General features: G+C 32.4%; 1 protein-coding gene across 1 annotated transcript in view; it reads right to left on the reverse strand.

Moving 5' to 3' along the window:
• Positions 1-19844, reverse strand: part of LOC140439446 (glutamate receptor ionotropic, kainate 2-like) — a 63836-nt gene that overhangs the window by 13628 nt on the left and 30364 nt on the right. Inside the window, exons 6-12 of the mRNA XM_072529356.1 lie at positions 16247-16396; positions 12797-13008; positions 9538-9757; positions 4886-4970; positions 4693-4831; positions 4499-4636; positions 1244-1524 (exon numbers count right to left, since the gene is read on the reverse strand). Of these exons, the coding sequence (XP_072385457.1) occupies positions 1244-1524; positions 4499-4636; positions 4693-4831; positions 4886-4970; positions 9538-9757; positions 12797-13008; positions 16247-16396 (1225 nt within the window). The remainder of the gene's footprint in view (positions 1-1243; positions 1525-4498; positions 4637-4692; positions 4832-4885; positions 4971-9537; positions 9758-12796; positions 13009-16246; positions 16397-19844) is intronic.

Genomic DNA, 19844 nt, shown 5'->3' on the forward strand with positions numbered 1-19844 from the left:
AACTGAGCTTTCATAGCTTTCGCCAACAAGTTTTTGGTCTAATGGTCAGTACTCAAATCGATAAAGAGACGTGTTTGCTTTGCGTGGACAATGAGGAAAAAAACTAATTCGCTTCTCCTAATGACTTTATAATAATAATTATTTCTCAAAGAATGTGTTTATAATGGAAGCTATTGAAAATTGATAAATATAGATAAGGTATCGACAAAGAGTTTTTGATATATTTTACTTTTTTTTATAGTATTTTTGTTCATGTTATTGTTTAGTTCGGCAATGTGCCTCTCTTATTTATATATCTATGATTGAATCATGCTTTAGTTAAAACAATAATGATAGTCTTTTATACAAACGTAGGCAATTGTTGTGTGCGCGTATATTCCAATGCTGTGATTCTTAAATCCGGTTCTGATGCGCCGCTCGGGGTAAAGCGTCAACGTAGTCGGCATCTTATCTGCACTGCATTCTTACTGTGGCTTCTACTATAGATACAAAACTGAATCCATTAATTTACACATTGTCTGTGGGGCAGACACTAAACCAAATGGCATAACATTAAGGTGGAATAATTCATTCTGAAGAACAGCAAACGCATTTTTGCATTTAGATTTTTCTTCCAACGGAATTTGTCAAAATGCTTGTCTATAATCAATTGAAGAAATGCATTTCGTGCCTCGCAGTTTAATTAAAATGTAATTAGTTAATGGTAACGGAAACGCATCCATATTTCCTGTTAAAGAATTAAATTTGACGACAAATAACGCATGTTACATTAATTGTAACAATTATTAGAAATTTAAGATGTTTTCAGGACAATGCTGGTACGGTTTAGGTACCTAGTTTCCTAGGATGATTCCTCAGAGCAGAGTATATGGGAAAAACGTTTGTTATAAATTTATTGCCTTTCTGTTTATTTCAAAAAGACACCTTGACGTTTAGTCTAGGAGTTTAGGCTATTTAGAAGTATAAAGTTAGAAATGAAACTTCATTTCCAAATATTTACCGTAATATTTTTTACTGTGATAATAAATTATTATACAGGTTAAATAATAATTTTGATTATACATGTAAGTGTCATTGACCTATATTAGATTTAAAAGACATTTTGTAACTTAAATTATGTTGAAAAAAGACATAACGTGGCCTATCACTTTAAATTTAGTATAAAATTATAATTTGTTACACTACCAATAAAAGTCAAAATATAAATAAAAATAAAAATAAACAAATAAAATATTGTAAATACCTTCGTCATTAGTATTAGGAAGTAAACTTGGAGATTGCTCCAGAGTAGCGTACATTCTTTGATAAATCGTGGAATTTGCAGTCTTCAAAAAATTTTCGGTAGCACCTCCCTTTAAACAACCATATTTTACCTTTGTTTGAGTCGCTAAATCCTCAACACTTTCTATAGATGGCTCCATATTGGCTTGGTTAACCATTAACGCTAAATTTGCTATGTACATACTTGAGATTAATAAGCTGAATAGCCACCATACAGTGATAGCCAGTCTTGCAGATTGACCCCTAAAAATAAATGCATATAGCAACTATTAAAAGGTGATTTATATTACAAATTATTATTAATTATACCGATACATAAAAACACAAGAAATAGTTTAACTCTTTAGCGCTTAATGGGTTATATACGCCCTATTAGATGTTTAAAACCCTTTCGTCACTATCGGGACATATATGTCCCGACGGATATTTCAAAATAACTATTGGACTATATTCTCTAAAAAATAATTAAAAATTGACGTATTCAGGGTTTCCAAGTCTTTGTGGAGGTAGGCAATACAAAATACAACGTATATTGTGATTCATTTTCAGCTATGGCGACAGAAATAGTACATATGTTGTATCCCTGAAGTATAAAAGTGAGATTATTGTAGAAATCAAACTACTGAGGCCTTGAAAAGCCAATTCTATATATACTATTTTATAGTGGATTTAAGAGTTACAGGTAAGTGTCACTATAGATAAAAACATTTCGTTCTTTATTGTAAATGTAAGTTTTTTTGCATAAGAATGTGTGTGGGACATATACGTCCCAATAGTAATATTCAAAGGGATTATTTGTACCAATCGTAGGTAAATATATTAAAATGTTACATCAAAATCTCCTGCAAAAAGCTTTGTACCTAAAAAACAAATTCCAACTGAAGCAAATGGTGTAGTTTTGTTAGATTTGGACAGATCATCAACGGAGTTAGATGTATTTCTAAAATTGTTTCCCAGAAGTCTACTAGTTCATATAGCTGATTGTACGAATCAGAGATTATCACTCATTCAGAATAAAAATATACTAAAACAGACATGTATAAAATAATGCTTGTTCTAGGCTGCGCGTTAGTAATGAGTTATAATCGTGTACTCAGTTTTTATCATTACTGGTCGTCTAATGAATCTCTTTCCAACTGTTTTATAAAGCGGTCTATTAGCAGAGACTGATGTACGTTGCTTTTGTCCAAACTGTATTATACTATTCCACAAAAACCAGAGAATTGCTCAAAAACTTATTACTTGGATGACCTTGTATCTTACTTGAAAAAAATTTCAACAAGCTCGATCTGAAAGTTCTCACCAATCAATAGATGTGACCATGACAAAATTCAAAGTACGATCTAGTCTCAAGCAATATCTTCCAATGAAACCGATCAAAAGAGGAATAAAACTATGGCAAAGATCAGACGCCAGAATGGATATATCTATGACTTTTGATATATATGCAGGTAGGAAGTTTTACACTCAGAGGCCACCCTTGGAGAACGAGTGGTCAATAAACTGGCAGCAAGTATCCGATCTCCAGCAGTTTGTATCTGTTTAAACATATTTTTCACAAGTTTGAATTTGATGCAATACTTACATGTGTCGGAACTTATATGAAAAATCGACCAAACACTCCTGTTTTCGAAAATAAACTTGCGAATAGAGGTAGTAGTGAATTCTTAGTCACTGAAGATGGCATACATGCTGCAAGATGGTTGGATACCAAGGAGGTATTACTCATGTCGAATTACCATTCTAGTGCAATTGGTGTCACTAACAGGACATTGAAGAATGGCAATATAGCAGAAATTACATGTCCTGATCTTGCAAATCAAAAAGTATCAACCTATGATCTCGACAGAAAATCAACCAAATGGAGGAGGAAGGTTTTGTAGAAACTTATAATGACAGCAATTGTTAACTCTTGGATTATTTATCAAGAAATCCAGCATAAAAAAATACCTCTTATTTCATATCTTGTGCCACTTGCAGAACAGATGATACAAATGGGTAAGGAAAAGGCTATGGTAAAGAGACGCGTTAGTGCAAAAAGAGGTCCCAGAACAAAACGTCAAAAATAAATAAATAATGTGGGGGATCATCTACCAGCGGAAGAAAATACAAGGAGACGATGCTATCCTTGTAGCCGCAACAAAAACGAAACTAGAACAAAGACAATTTGTGTTGCATGTAATTTACCTTTGTGTATAAAATGTTTTTTTACCGTTCCATTCGTAATAAATAAATATTCTTCCTAAAACACTAAATTTATTTTGCTTCTATTCTATAACTAGAGGGACAAATAGTCCCACGGAAAAACACTACTGGGACAATAGATCCCACCGCCATATTGTTTTTCCAGATTTTTCAAAAAATATAAATATGATATTTTCGAGAATTTGTTACCAGTTTAAAATAGTTTATATGCTTTTTTTAAATAATTTCTACTATAAACATGTTCAGTGGTGAAAGGGTTAAAAAATTAGATGTTAAATACACATAAGAAAACTTTACAATCCCACTCGTATAAGCATATAACCGTTATATGAATGGTTTTTACTTTCCCTACCATACAAAATTCATGAACTCAGTTACAATAAAATTTAGCATTTGCTCTAGTTCGTGAAATCATTGCAAAAATACGTGGTTTTGTTGGCAGATATATGAAAAATATAATTTTCTTATAAAAACTTTTTTAATAATCGTTACAATCTTTATCATTATTAGCATTGCCGTCCCTTAAAGATTTCAATATTATTACTGATATCAGTAAAAATGTCCTCTACGTCAGAATCTTCATCTCCATCTGGTTTGCTTTGCCTAGTCCCCATCTGATTCCTGATTTTCGATTTTTTTATCTACTTTCTCATCTAAATCGTCTATCAATTGTTGCAAATACTTATGTTGCTCTTTATACATCATTCTTAAAAATGCATGATCTATGTATAAAACATTGTGGAAATTACCCAACTTTCCCATAATACATACAAGCAAAGTGTACCGAAACAGGGCTGAGTATCTGGGTAGCACAGGTATAGACTACAGTATGAGGTACTTGTGTATAGACATATGCGTTTGGTCAAGGCCCATCAACCCACTTTTCGCTTTTCGTACTGTATGACTATTTCAAGCCCCCATATTGACTAACTGAAGAACTTTTTAAAAAAGTATTAAAAAAAGACAGATTTATTCTTTGACAAGAATGCAAAGAAGGAACTTAATTACTTACTTTGGTAATATATCATTACTTTGAGAAGTAAGACCCTTAAAAGCCACCGTCAAACAATTTTTCAGATTCCAATAATTTTTCATAGTATCATCGAGTTCATCACAGGGATGGCGTACTTCCCAATCCTCCGGTGATAATCTACAAAAACACCACTATTTCGATTATTCAAATAAGATACATTAAAGTACATTTACCTTAGTATAATGTATAATCCAAGAGAAATAAAGATATAAGCATAAACTATAGACATCCAAACAGAACGAGAAAATGGATTTAATACTGCAAATGTGCGTGTCTCTCCAAAGTCAGGTGTTCTGTATAAAATACTGATTCCTAAAAAGTGTACGGGGGTTATTTGAATTTTTTTTTAATTATTTATCTCCATACCTAAGGTCATGAATGGTAAACTGAAGTCCACAACTTCTTGTCGCTCTTGTGTTATGGTAAGATCTGCAATCCCCAAGTGGGCTTTCTAAGGAATACAAAACACAGAACTTTAGAATGTCTAACTTTTTTTATCCATAAACTTTTGGATCAAAGCTTAAGAAATATACAAGCATATTTGGTATTTATTTATTATAATTACTGATTTCTATTATATGAAACACATATTTACATATTTTATCAAACACAAAATCATTTAAGTATTAAAAATAATAAACAAATTATAATAAATATATTTTAATATTAATAAAGTGTTGGAAAGTTCAAAAGATAAGCTTTTAACAGTATTCATTATCATGCTATTTCTAATCCGCAGGAAATACCATCATTTGTTACCCAGGGAACTACTTATCTATTACCAAGGGATCAAAATAACACCCAAGATCCAGCCAAGTACAACCCAATTACTTGTCTTCCAACTTTGTACAAATTGGTCACATCCTGTGTAGCTCAGCGTATCTACCAACACTGTTCTCTAAACAATATTATAGAGCCTTAACAGAAAGAATCATGTGCTAAGGGTTCCATAGGCTGCAATGAATAACTTATAATCGACTCATTTCTAATGAGGTGTACACCAAAAAAAGGAACCTCTTTACTGCTTTCATTTACTATAAGAAGGCCTTTGATTTAGTACCAAATGAATGGCTTATAGATATATTGCAAATATATAAAGTCGATGATACTATAGTGACCTTTTTAAAGCATATAATGAAGGAGGGAAAGACTAAAATTCACATTCAAATACCCAGTAAAACATCATCGATACTGAAGACCAATGATTTGACCATTCTCAAATGATATCAGTATACACTTTGGACTAGACAGGTTATTCTAAATATAGAGGTTTCGATATGAAAGATGACCAAAACATTAAGGCAATAGGTAAACATGATATATCCAAATATCTCAGAGTAAAGCAAGAGCAGAAAATTGAACATACATAAATAAAAACCGAAGTAACTTCTGAGTTTGTGCAAAAAGTAAGAGCGATAAATCGGTTATATCTTAATAGAAAAAAATCTGTTAAAAGCATTAAATACGTACGCCTGTTCCGCGCTTAGCTACTCATTTAGTATTATAAAGTGGTCAAAACGGATATAGAAAGTATTCAGCAGAAAGTAAGAATACTTTTCCCCAATGCGCTAAAACACCATCCACGCAGTGCAGTAGCAGGTTGTAGTGCAGGTTGCTAATTTAAGAACCTATTTTCAGACACAGACTGAGACATCTACTTTACATCGAGCAATTTGCGCAGTAGATGACACAACACCGATTAAATTGAGAGAACAAGAAATACGCATAAACCACCTGACTAAAAAAGAACTAATGCGTACTTGGATGAGTAAACTTCTGCATGGGCAACATCTCAATGAGATCATCCAAGAATAGGTCAACAGTTCAGTTCATTGCCATTCAGAATCAGATTAATCTAACTAAAATCTACCTGAAATATATTGTTACCCCCAGTTCCAAAACGACAAATGCCGATATGGATGCGAAACCCGAGAAACTATCCAATATCGTAAGGGGGGTTACCAGGCGTTTGTCGGATTTGACTACAAAGGACGCCATAACTCAGTAGGGAATATTCTTGACCAAGAACTAGGTAGCAAACTGGGACTTCTCCAAACCTATCAACTCATTTGTTATCAATATGGCCTTGACGGAATGCTCGAAAACGACAAATATAAACTTTATTGTGACCACACTGTGCTCACAGACCACCAGTGGCACATAATAGACTAGATCTCATACTACTTAATAAACTTACTAGACAGATAATACTAATCGATGTGGCGATATCTAACAATAACAATCTGCGCATTAAATACAACGAAAAAATCGCCAAGTATAGAGATCTGAAAATACAAATAAGAAGACAATGGAAAATGAAAAGTACCCAGACGATACTTCTTATTCTTTCTTTTACTAGAGTTATTCCAAAGAGCCTTTTAGAGAACATAAAATAACTGCGTATTAATTAACATGTACGTAAAAGGATGCAGAAAGCAGTACTGCTCTTAACATCTAGATGCGTAAGAATTTTTTTTAAAGATACTCGGAGATACGACGTACCAAGTCACCTAAGGCTCGATAACACGGAAAGAGCCCCACCAGAGCTTAATCCTTTTGATACCATAGGTATCTGGGATGAGTGAATTTTCCCTTTAGAGGAAGGGGACTACTTTACTTAGAAACACAGCAATATGAAACGTAAACAACAATAGTAAATGAAAAAACAAAAGCACAAGAAAGGTTTTCCCAAAAATTAAAAAAATTAGGAAAGTAATGTAAAAAAGATGTCACGAAATGTTGATGGTTAAAAAATAAACAGAATGAGCAAAAAAATATTCTAATAATAATAAATAACCAAAATAAACAAGCCATTAGAGGAGACATCATGAAATACAAGAAGGATACTATTATAAAAAGTATAAAATAAACCAAAAACATGAGTATTGGGGAGATAAATCGCAAATGAAATAGAACATTTTTTAATTCAAAAACAAAAATAGAAATTGAATTTAAAAAAGTAAAAGAGTAAAAATGTAAAAAGTTAAAGCGTAAATTACGGTGCAGTAACACAGGAGATCAGCAATACCAATCAACAGTTATGTTAGCATTTAATTTTTTGTATAAAAGAAATACTATTGTAATTAAATTCAGTTATTTTCGATCAATAAATCAGTGCAGTATAGTTGTAAAAGTTATTAAAGGGTCTTTTTAAAAAGTACCTTCATAAGTGAAAACCTGTAAGTCGTATAAGAAAATGAAACAGTTGAAAATTTTCAGTGCATGATGAAAATTAGCTGAGAGGTGTAAAAGAAAAATATTTTGTTGCCAAAGAACAGTAGTCAAATACGCATTTAAATAAGTAAATAAGAGTCTTAAAAGACATTATCTTTGATGAACAGAACTCAGATTATCTACGATAGGCTCATCTTTTGCCATCTTTTATCTTTATAGGCTGCTTGGAGATCCTGGTTATGTCTTTGTCTCCACTTTCATGTTATCTCGTCCCTACAAAGATCGTCCGCGGGATCCTCCGTTTTAAGACTAATAATTTTGTTGTTCAGTGTCCACGTCTTCATTCCATACATTATTATGGGTCAGATTATAGATTTATGTACCTTTGTTTTAGCTGTGTTTAAAAGCATTTTAAATTAGAGTAGCGGTATTAGGGAATGCCACACTTTATTTCCTGTCCTCGTTCTAGCTGCTACATCATTTTTATAACTACTGTTTTTGGCAGTTATCACTGCTTCCAAGTAAAGGTATGCATAGGAATCTACAGGTATGCATTGGTATGTATAGATATGCGAATGACATTGATATTATAGTAGACGACATAGAGATGGTCAGAGTTATGCTACAACAACAAGTAATGCAGAGGGTTAGTTTTGGAGCATAAACTATGGAAAATCATTGTGTTACTCAGAAGATTACATTTAAGATGGACAGCATTCGAAAATATAAGAGATATATTTAATACAAAGGCTTAACTCCAGCTAAAAAAGAAAAGCTGTTAACAATTGTATACTATCATTTCTTATAGACGGAGCAGAAACATTATATTTGACAAAAATAACGACGGAATTGAATACATTACAAAATATACAGTTCAATGCTTAGAATAAGCTTAAGATATGAAGAAAAAAATGAGAAAATTTGTAGACAAACCGAAGGCGACGACATTGTCGAACGTATAACATTGCAAAAATAGAGATGACCGGTACTACAAAAATGAAGGACTGCGGATTGTCAAAAAAATTGCTTAAATGTAGACAAGTGAACCTGGAGTGACCCCATTACGATGGCTCGATAACCTTAAAATAATTGAGATCAACTGAATGGCAGAGGCGCAGAGATAAATGGAAATATCTAGAGAACACCTAAATGGAGTGGAGATGTCAGGGCTGATTTGTGATTACGATGATGATGATGATGATGATCATGACGATGATAATGATGATGATGGTGGTGATAATGATGATGTCTCTTTGCAGATATTTTTTTGCGCCAGATGTAAGATATTCCTTAATTCAATATATTCACTACTCTGTTGGCTTCACTTTTTATTGAAAAAATGTGGCTTCTGCATCTTTACAATATTCATTCTTAGGTAGTTAAAATTCATTTCATTGCCTTAATTTTTGCAAGTCACTTCTATTGGACAATTCCTGAGACCCAAAGCACTAAACATAATTCAACGTAAACCTATGCCTTGCTACAAAAATAAATCGCAAGGAATGTGAAAAGCAAATTAAACTAAAAATTAAAATAAACAACAGAAACTTATAATAACAATAACTGAAAAAAGGGTTATACTTTTTTTTAAATAAATAATTGGTACGCGTGTTTTACCTTAATTTATTTATACCTTACATACACGTGACCTATTGTCGAATGAAAAAAAAAACTATGAACCACTGCCAAAATGACCGTGTCACAGCTTTCTCTTTTTAATATTTTATTCAAACATCAGTGTTTTTAGTTTAAAATAGACGATAAAATTTATTTATTATAATCAAGATACTGCTGGCTAAATCAGTAATATCAATACCAACAAAATATATAAAAATTAAGTATACCTGACTAATAATTTCGCCAATTAGCCCAGTCCAAGAATCTGTTTCTTCATCATAATATCCATACTTATTATCCTCAACAACATAGATTTCAAATTCGAAACCAACTATTTTGGCGATGCTTGATATCAGATCCATTGAAAACCCCTCAAACCTAGCATTTCCTTCTAACTCCTTGCCATCTTCTTCCGGTATCCTATAGGTCAAGTAGGGTTCACCAATTCTACAGAATAAAATAAATGGTTTATGTAATTTACTAGAAAAATAAGTATATTACTTGTATCATAAATTAGTACAATAAATAAAATCAAATTTAAACCCGAACAAATACCTGGAAATTACTGTATCAAGCTAAGGAAAGCTTGACATAACAGTAGAAGTAAAAATAAAACGAGCAGTAGCATTTAATGTACAAATTATACAGTGTGGAAGGATAAGAATATGAGAACATAAATATAAAAAGTAGAACTCAAAAAACGCCAATAAAGCGTTTAGGAGTTAGGCCCATGACGACTAATGCTGTGGAAATCTGACCTGACATGACAAGATAATGTTGGTAACTGCAGAAATAGGAACCCTACGAAGAATTGATAAAAAACATTTATGGATAGAGCCAGAAATACAGAAATAAGACATAAATGTGATAAAAAAATATTATTGCATTAATAAAAAAAAAGAAGAGTAGAATATAACGACCATTGAGACAGAATAACTAAGAACAGAATAATAACTGCAAATGATCATTCCTCAGTAAGAAAACGATCGTAAGTGAACTAAGTATATAAGTCTATGGAAGAAGGAGACGAAGAAAATAGGATTAAAAAGATGAATAGAATCAAGAGGTATTTCTTATGCACAAAAAATTATTTTACAATGATTTTTATCTTATTCAATCTGATTTATTGATAGAAAATATAAGCAAAAAGGGGAAAAACAAGGAAAATAAACTTATATAAACTTCAAAAGATCTTATATGTAAATAAGAAAAGCGAATTAAAATATAAATACAGAGAAAATATAGTATATAGATAAATATAGTTAAATAAAGAGATCTTAAAATCAATTAGAAAAGATATAGTAAATTACAATACCAAACACATAGCCTAAGACATTGATAAAAATCAAAGTTTAATGATCCTGCACCGAAAAATGACTAAATTATCAAAAAATATATGTAAACTTGTAAGTAAACAATAAGATAGTAAAACAAATAAGTTAAAAAGTCTAAAAAGGTAGACTAAGAAAATATCCCAGGTATCAAAACAGGAAAAATAAAAAGAACTCTCTCGGCATCTTCTTCTAAAATCATAATGCAATAATAACCGTCATACACAACAATGATATGGTAGATCTATAGGACTACAGACCTATTAGTTTGCCCTCCAATGCATACAAATCATTCATGAAGATAATAACAAAATGGCTTGTGAATCAACTACATAGTTACTAACCTTGCGAACAGGCTACACAAAAACGCTTATAGAAAATTGCACATAATATAACAAGCCTGTCTTTCATATAGTCTTAGACTACGAAAAGGATTTGGTACTAATTATAGATCATCAAAAAATGCTTCCAGTATTGGTTGACTACCGCATTGATTAACGCTATATTACCTTGATTAGGAGTATCCACAAAGGAAAAAGAAAAAAAGGATCCTGTATTACCAATAAGAAGAATGTTTCAAACATTATTGAAAATGTCATTTAATGGAAGTACAACCACATATCAGAGGGGTTTTCAGATATTTCAATCAAGCTTTTGAAACATTTGTTAGTAATATTTTACTCATATTTTATTTATTTGACGTGACAATGTATGTACCCTGGTCAGGTCTTCTTCTTCTTCTTTTTCGCGCGACTAGGATTACTCCTGTTTGTCTGCCTCTTATTCTGTTTCAGTCGTTGTTGACTGTACATTATCTTTCCACCTTTTTGGCGGCCTTCCAACGGGTCTTCTGCTATACGGCTTGTTGTTTTTACAGATGTTCGCTAATCTATCTGGTCCCATTCGGTTTACATGTTTGTTCCAGTTTTTTTTTCTTGTTTTTATCCACCTGTTAATATTTTGAATTTTGCATTGTTCGCGTATACTTCTGTTGGTTTGTCTGTCTCTTAATGATATGCCTGCTATTAATCTTAATACTTTTATTTCGATATTGTTGATTTGTTGTTTCGTCTTTCTTGTATCGGTCCTTGTCTCCGCTGCATATGTTAGGATTGGTCTTACTGTTGTCTTGTATACTTTCATCATCGGTCAGGTCAGATCAATATTTAAAACTATATGTTGCCATGGTAACTTTAAAATACGCGCGTTTTTGAAAATTAAATTTAAACACTCTAAGGCGTACTTTAAATAAGCAAAATGGGGTACTGATAAAAAAATTATGTGCTTCACTTTTTTTTTAACTTTTCGTTAAAAACAATCAAAATGTGTTAAATTTTTAAGTATTCTCTTTACAATGTCACAGATAGGTCGTGGTCGATCTGGATATCTTGTAGCAAATAAATCACAGGTTTTAGTATACTAAACAGAAACAGAAACAGTGACAATTATGACATGCTAAAAGGCTGTATGAACTTTGTGTATTGTGAACCTTAATACTATTTAAAAGATAATTGCTTTCTTTTTCCATTTAAATTATAAAATACAGAATGTTTCATCTAAAATTATTGATTTACTGTGATTTGAAGTTTTAAATGGTGTATCATTTGTGAATACCCTGTATCTATATTTTCGATTTCGATGTACATTCCCGGAAGAACATTACCTTCTCTTTGTGTGTAAAGGTTTTCAAGATATTATGTTTCGAAATAAATGAGGTATTAACATGAAAATATTGTCTGAATATATTGAGAATTGACAGCCCGCATTGTAGGAAATCACGATCCTCAGCAATGAGGAAACGACAAGAGAGAGAGATTGTCTGTCAAAATCTGTTTTGGCAGATTAAAAAAAAAGATGAATAACTCAAAGATATAAAGTTTAGACCTGTGGTACCTTTTACAAACTTTTTCTAGAATCTTACGTAGTATGTACTGTAAATTTAGATTATAAATAGGCTTAGGAAATAAAATCAAAAATTGTAACTACCACAAATAGTCTGGCTAATTGGCTATGCCAAAGCCATTATACATAAAAAAAAGATATGTCTTTAGTAGATTACGCTAGAAGCGAATCTTCTCTCTCTATACCCTCATACAATTGTTTGTTTCTGTCAAGAATGTTCCTAAACCTAATGCTAAAGATTTTATATACTGACCTTGAAACAACTTTAACCTTTGTATGTTGGAGATTTGTAACAGCAGTAACTGTTTCGTCGGCCATTGAGAACACATTAAGACTTTGGTTGGCTTCAAACCATGTCGCTATAGTTTTCTGGTGCGTTACATCCATTACAAATATATTAAAGTCAATTCGACTGCCTTTATCGTCAAATTGAATAGGACCTGTGAGACCGACAGTTGGGTACCGCTAAAATATTTAAATTGTAAAAAATGATACATGCTTAACACACAAAATCTTTATACATTAAATAGGTATTTCTTATATTTTTTTGACTGAATGCTAATTAATCGCTGTACTAAAGTTCTAATATATGTAGGACTCCACGTAAGACAGATTAGGTAGGGAAGCTTCCATCCTCGATACGGCGAATTCAAATGGCCAATAGCAACATCGTCTGGATATATAGAGCAAAACGTTAGGTGCCATAGTGGCGGCTCGTCAGTGGAGGCAATGGAGGCTTAGCCTCCTCAAAAATTTTTTACACGGTCTACTCTGTTTTGTTTATTTTGAATCGCAAGTAACAACAAGCGCTCTTACTATTAAACAAAATGTGAATTCCACATTATCACTATATTATATCTGTACGCGCAGAGCATTTATGGGAACGCACTAGTGGGTCTCCTTAAGCACAGGCTGCGCGGATCGATAGCAAGGGAGGCTAACCTCCCTTGCTAACGATCAGTAATATAGTGATTAGTACAGATTCAGTAAATGAACAGTAAAAGCGGCTTCCCACGATCGGCTATATTGCGGACGGGCGTGGACCATCTCGCACCGACGCACCGTGGGAAATGTCTTGTCCGTGGTAGCACAGGCACGTCTGTGCTGGTCCGTCATATCCATCGAGGGTCGGTAACATCAAAGGTGCGGTACATGCCCGTGCGACGCGATCCGAGCGCGTCCTTGTTTTAACAGATAAGTGCAAGTCAGAAGTTGTTCATTCGCAGACACGAGTAGTTGTCTGTAGTGTTGTCAAAGTTGTTTTGCACTTTTTTGCTAATAAATGGAATGGACAAACAAAGTTATTTTTGATTTTTTAAAGTTGTATCAAAATAAAACAGGTTTATGGAATTCTACGGCGCCAGAGCGTAAGAACCGGAACGATATATAGGATGCATGGAACCGAATAAAAAATCAATTGAAGAATAGTATTATTTCGATTGAAGACTTAAAAAAGAAGAGAGACAATTTATTGTCGACATACAGAAGGCAAAAAACAAAAGTAGAGACCTACACAGACTGTCACGGACCGTAGGAAGAGCTCTATCTGCGGTACGTTGCCGTCCGTGCTCATCCGCTGTGCGCGATGATCTGTAGAATCGCCGATCGTGGGAAGCCGCTATTATATAGTAATATACTCGACAGATAAACTTAATTTTTGTTGGTTCACCTCTTAATTCGCAGAATTATATAAGCAACGGAGACCAACCTGGCTTACTCTTTTTATACTTATATTGTATGCTCGATGATTGTATGAGGCTAAGTGTTCAGGTTATTTTTTTAGTGTGATTTAATGTTTTTTTAATTAGTGTTTGGTAAATTTGTATTTCGTATATTTGTATTTGTGTTGTTCTTGGCTTGGTAAGGTTATTTTTACAATTTATGTACTGTTGTTTGGTGTTTATAATATATAAAATGGATAAGTTAAACGAAATCAAAACATCTGAAGATATAATCGATTGGCTGCTCACAAAAAATTTTAATTCTTTAAATATGGATAATAAAACTTATATTATTAAAACCTTAGAAAGACCAAAGCCAAATTTACCTTATGTTATAATTGTCAGATAATGGTCAAAGTCGTGGATTTAATGTAAATTGGTATAAAAAATGTGATTGGTTGACCGGGTCTATTAAGAGGAAAAAACTTTTTTGTTGGTCTTGTTTAATATGTTCAGCACGAACCTAATACATAACGTGGTCTAAAATAGGATATTCCGATTTCTAAATCAAAATATGACCTTTGGACAAGGATACAACGTTTTATTCACTGTTATTTACAGATGGTCAAATTATTGTAGCTACTAATATAGATGATATAGAATATAGTCTATAAAAGGTTATTTCTAACAGCGTTCAATAATTTTCAGCAAACTTGGAATTGTGGTTCACCTAATTTGCTATCAAAGTGAAGTCCCTGCTAGCGTACTCAGGCATGTTAAATTATTAAAACGGCCAAATAGATTGCACGTCATTTCAGTTTAAACTACCACAAGTGTTCGTATGATAGTTAAAAAACTCCAAACACGTGTAGAACAATGGTGGAGTTCGACTTGAAAAGAAATGCATTCGTCTACATTCATTTTAACGTCTTTTCTCAACGAAAACAGTATAAGAGATTGTCATCGAATGCGATAGTCTGTGGACTAGTACGCATTTCGATGCGCATCGCCCCGCCTCGAATTATCACATTGGCTCTTGACCTGGAAATCGCTCGAACAGCGCATATAAATATTGGCGATTTTCAGGTCAGCCAGGTCAGTCCCTCACGGGCTCTCCGAGAGCTTAGTGCTCTCGGGGCTCTGCTTCCTGCATTTATTTTCCATACTCTGTGGCTGAGAATTGTTTCAACTTAACTTGGTGTTTTATTTCTTAAACTTCGGTGTCTTGCCTTTTTCAAGGCAAGACACCGAAGATAAATATTTTCCAAGTCCATAACCCGAAAATGGACTTAAGTAGAGGAGCTCTCGACAGTATATTCGAAGCCCTCTACAGAGCACCCGGGGATATCAGAAGGTGGTTAGACCCTTATTTGTTCCCCCGAGGTGACAAGATAGGGTCTTCTTGGGTGATCTGCAGATATATTGTCAGAATAAAAGGTTATTCCCAGCATCAACCAATAGCTTTCAGTATGGCTTGGATTTGCGGTTCACCTAATTCACTATCAAACAGAAGTCTCCTGACTTCTTGTTGCTTCGTATATATCATGGGTTGGTAGCAAGTGCATAAAGGAAAATGATGCGAAGACGAAACAGTGTGAGGTTTATATTTCGAAATATTTAATAGTACAGATGGTAGCTAGTTATAATAATTGTGAAAGTAATACCTGCTCTTATCTAGGATCAGAATTACAGTGCAATCGATAAAGAGATGAAAGTGTATGCAGTAGTATGGGAGCAGGATGGATGACATACAAACAAACCTGTATTAGGTTGTAACAAAAACTTTATCAAACTTAAAAATAAATGATATAAGGCTTTTTAAATTGTTGTTTATTTCACACGAGATACCTGAAAGAAAATAAGACGCCCCAAAAAATAACTTCAATAATTACCGTAAATAACAATATTTTTCAATATTAGGGTAAATTTCCTTTATTTTCAATATGTGTTGTTTTTGCATGCAGACAATTTTTACTCCATAAAACGATAGTAACCGATAGTTAAATGACAAATGACGAGTTAAAGAAGTTAACGATACTTACGGTTTTCATGGAGATCGAGAGTTCCATGCCTTTCGTAAATTTCTGGGTACCGTTACAATCTATTGGACTTGTAAAGAGGGAAACTCTTCCTAGTAACCTTATAGTGTCATGTAGGTACCACACAGCGTCGTAAAATAGGGCAGTATCGGTCTATAAAAACAACAATAAAGCAGTATTTTAAAATTTTAAGTGAATTAGATGTATACCTATTAGTAAAATAAATATTTTTTTTACATTTTTTTAAAAGAAATAGAGCAATCATTTTATTGCATATAAAAGGAAATATGGCGCTTTATAACTGGTCAAATAATAATTTTTAAACTAACAATTTTTTTTCTGCCTTATAAATTTTTTCTGGTACGTTAACAATAAAATAACATTAAACAATATTATAGAGGATTTTCTAAAGAATAGTTATCACTAAAAATTTGTTTCATTTCATTTATTTAACTGGATTTTACAGCGCTCCAAAGTTGACTGGGTTCTGCAAAGGGTTTTCGCGCTGTATCTCTTAAATTAGCAACTATACAGAAAACTTTACATAACATAATTTGTAGCAAATTAATTTGTATACAACTTTATTTGTTTACTTTTTATCGTCAAATCTAAAATAAAAAAGTTAATAAGAAAAATATCTAAAAAATTTTTAAACAAATTTGATTTTTGAGTCTTATAATTTTTTTTTCTGGTAATGACATTAAATAAATGTTATAGAGGGTTTTGTAATGAATAATTTTCACTACAAATTTGTTTAGTTTCATTAATTTTTCTAGTTTTTACAGCGCTCCGAAGTTGACCAGGTTTTTGATTTCTTGTAAGAATACGACAAAAACGAACCATTAGACTTATTTATCTATTCTATATATTTTTATTTGTGCCATTTTATCAATTTATTACTTTCTTAACATTCATATGTTATTATTAACTTATAATCTATCCTTTCCGCTACCACAAAACTTATCCTACCTCGTGTGCTTGCATTGCACGAAAAAACAACCATTGAAAAAGTTTAATAGGAGCACCGACCGTACCAACATTATCCCAAGATAAATTTCTTGGTAATGAAAAGAACAAAACAAACTTAATAGACCTTCTCAAAACTGCTCTATCAGAAGTGGGTTTGCAGATACATTTATCATCCATTCTGCGCTTGCTGCCTTTCAATTCTATAATTCTGTGACTATCTTAAGATAAGAAATTAGCATTTCTGTCATGCTCACGACATTAGGAAGAAAGCAATCCAATGTTGCGTGTCCAATTTTCTTAAACCATCAAAAGGGTGTATGTCGCATCAGTTATACTATTCCCTCCAAGTTATACTATGTCCTTCAAGTTTTATATATGGAAACGCCATTGCAGGGAATTTACTGTTTTTACATGCTTTTTCAGGATGCGACACAATGTTGGCAAACGAAACATATACAAAATATCAATTACCGATATGATAAACAGTATAATATATTTTAAATATTGATGTATTGTGTTAATAAACTTAATTAATAAAGCTTATAGATTTTAACTTGAATTATTCATAAAATTTTTACAGAAACATCCTGAATTAGCTAGCAAAACAGCATTATTTCTCAGTGGGGAGGCCGAGCCATCTTTTGCTCACTGCCGTTGGCGAACGTTTTTTCGTCTCATTTCGAAATAATAATGATTCTCTGACAACACAAGGGTACAGCATACTAACGTTTCGCCAAGACAGTGACCAAAAGTACTTTTAACTTATTATCACTTCCACCAACACGAGATGCAGCTGCTTTCCACAATCTTAGAGTTTATCATCAGAAAACACTGAATCCTAAGTATTGGACCTGGAAAAAGCATGGGAAAAATTTGGATACTAATCAAAAGTTTTAAAACTCCAGTACTTTCCGAAATTCTGAAATTAATTTTCTTCAGATGAAAGTAAAATTGTGGAAATATGTGTAATTGCCGAAAAACAGGCCTAAAATACTATGCAGTATGCCTCAATTGTTCTAATGAACTCCGCAGAGTAACATCATGGAAATATCAAAATATTCGGAAAATTGGAATATGAATTACTCAAAATGACGCCAATTTTAACTTCCGTTCTTCTGTAAACATTCAACTTCGATACAGAAGTTCTCAAGTACAATCTTTCATGATCCTAAACCGCAACCTGGATCATCAAGAAAATGAAAAAAACAGTAGCTAGAAAACAACTATTTAAATGATACATTATATATATATAAAAGAATATATAATAGAAGATTTAGCTTAATGGTTCGTTCTGATCGTATTAAAATGACCAGAAAAAAAGTTATAAAGCCCAAAAGAAAATTTCTTCAAACATTTTTAGTTATTTTTGTTTATATCTTTTTTATTTTCGATTTTGCGATTAAAAGTAATAAAAATAAAATTCTAGACAATTTAATTTGCTACAAATAATGTCTGATAAAATTCTCTTTAGAGTTGCTAGTTTATGAGATACGATGTGAAAACCCTTTACATCCCTTTTTCCAAGATAACGGAAATAGATTAAGCAGATTTTAAACCCCCAACACATCAAAAAAATATCGTCCTCTAAAAATGCATCCCTCATAATATAACTTTTCAATGGACTATACACTTTAAAAAATTACAGGAAAATATACATGGATTAACTGTCTAAAGAAACTGTGTACAGGGTGTCCCCAATTGGTATGTTTTGCAAGGGTATACCGAAAACTAGAGAAGATAGAAAAAAAGTAGTTAAGATATCATGACTTTTTTTCGTTAAAATAACGATTGCACCATTAAATTATCAATAGCTCACTCAATTGTGTAAAACAGATATAATAGTTGAAAGTTGTCAATTATCATTATGCCAAAGCATTTCGAACATTTAATACAATTTCTAAATTTTTGTAAAATGAATTCTACTTGTTTCGTTGTTTATTATTGTTGTTTTTGTATTTATTATAATAGTATTGTAAAATTAATTCTGGTTGTTAAGTAGTTTTTGTGCTGGGTTAATTTGGTATTTACATTTTTTAAGTTTATTGATCTTATTTTTGGTACATAAAACTGCGAAGGATTATTATCCGCATAATAAAATGTTAGAATGTGTTATTGGGCATTTTGTTTCTAAGTGTCTATAACGTGATGTCAAATAAACAATGTATTTGGAGAGTTACTCCAACCGACTGAATAGGTCATATCAGCTAAAAGAAAATAAAAAATGTAAACGAAAAATGTCAAAATATATAGGGTGCCCCATATAAAAAAACAAAAGTTGACATTATATTTCCTTAGTGAGGCCCCCTTAATATTTTCTCGTAAGCCACTGAACTCTTCCATAATATATCTACCAAAAGTTTTAATAACAAATCGACCATCAGATAATAATGGCAATTAATGAAATTAACAAGAACAACAGGGGTTATAATGCCAACAGGGGAAACAAAATGCATAGAACTAAAAGGAGGAATCCGACAAGGAGACTCGCTCAGCCCATTATTATTTAATATGTTGATGAATCAAATAATTCACGAAGTAAAAAAACGACACGGATACCACATGGGAGCGCATAAAATCACGATAATATGCTATGCCGATGATGCAGTACTAATTGCTGATAACGAAGATGACC

This window comes from Diabrotica undecimpunctata, chromosome 4 (genome assembly GCF_040954645.1).
Source record: "Diabrotica undecimpunctata isolate CICGRU chromosome 4, icDiaUnde3, whole genome shotgun sequence".
In the NCBI taxonomy this organism is placed as follows: Eukaryota; Metazoa; Arthropoda; class Insecta; order Coleoptera; family Chrysomelidae; genus Diabrotica; species Diabrotica undecimpunctata.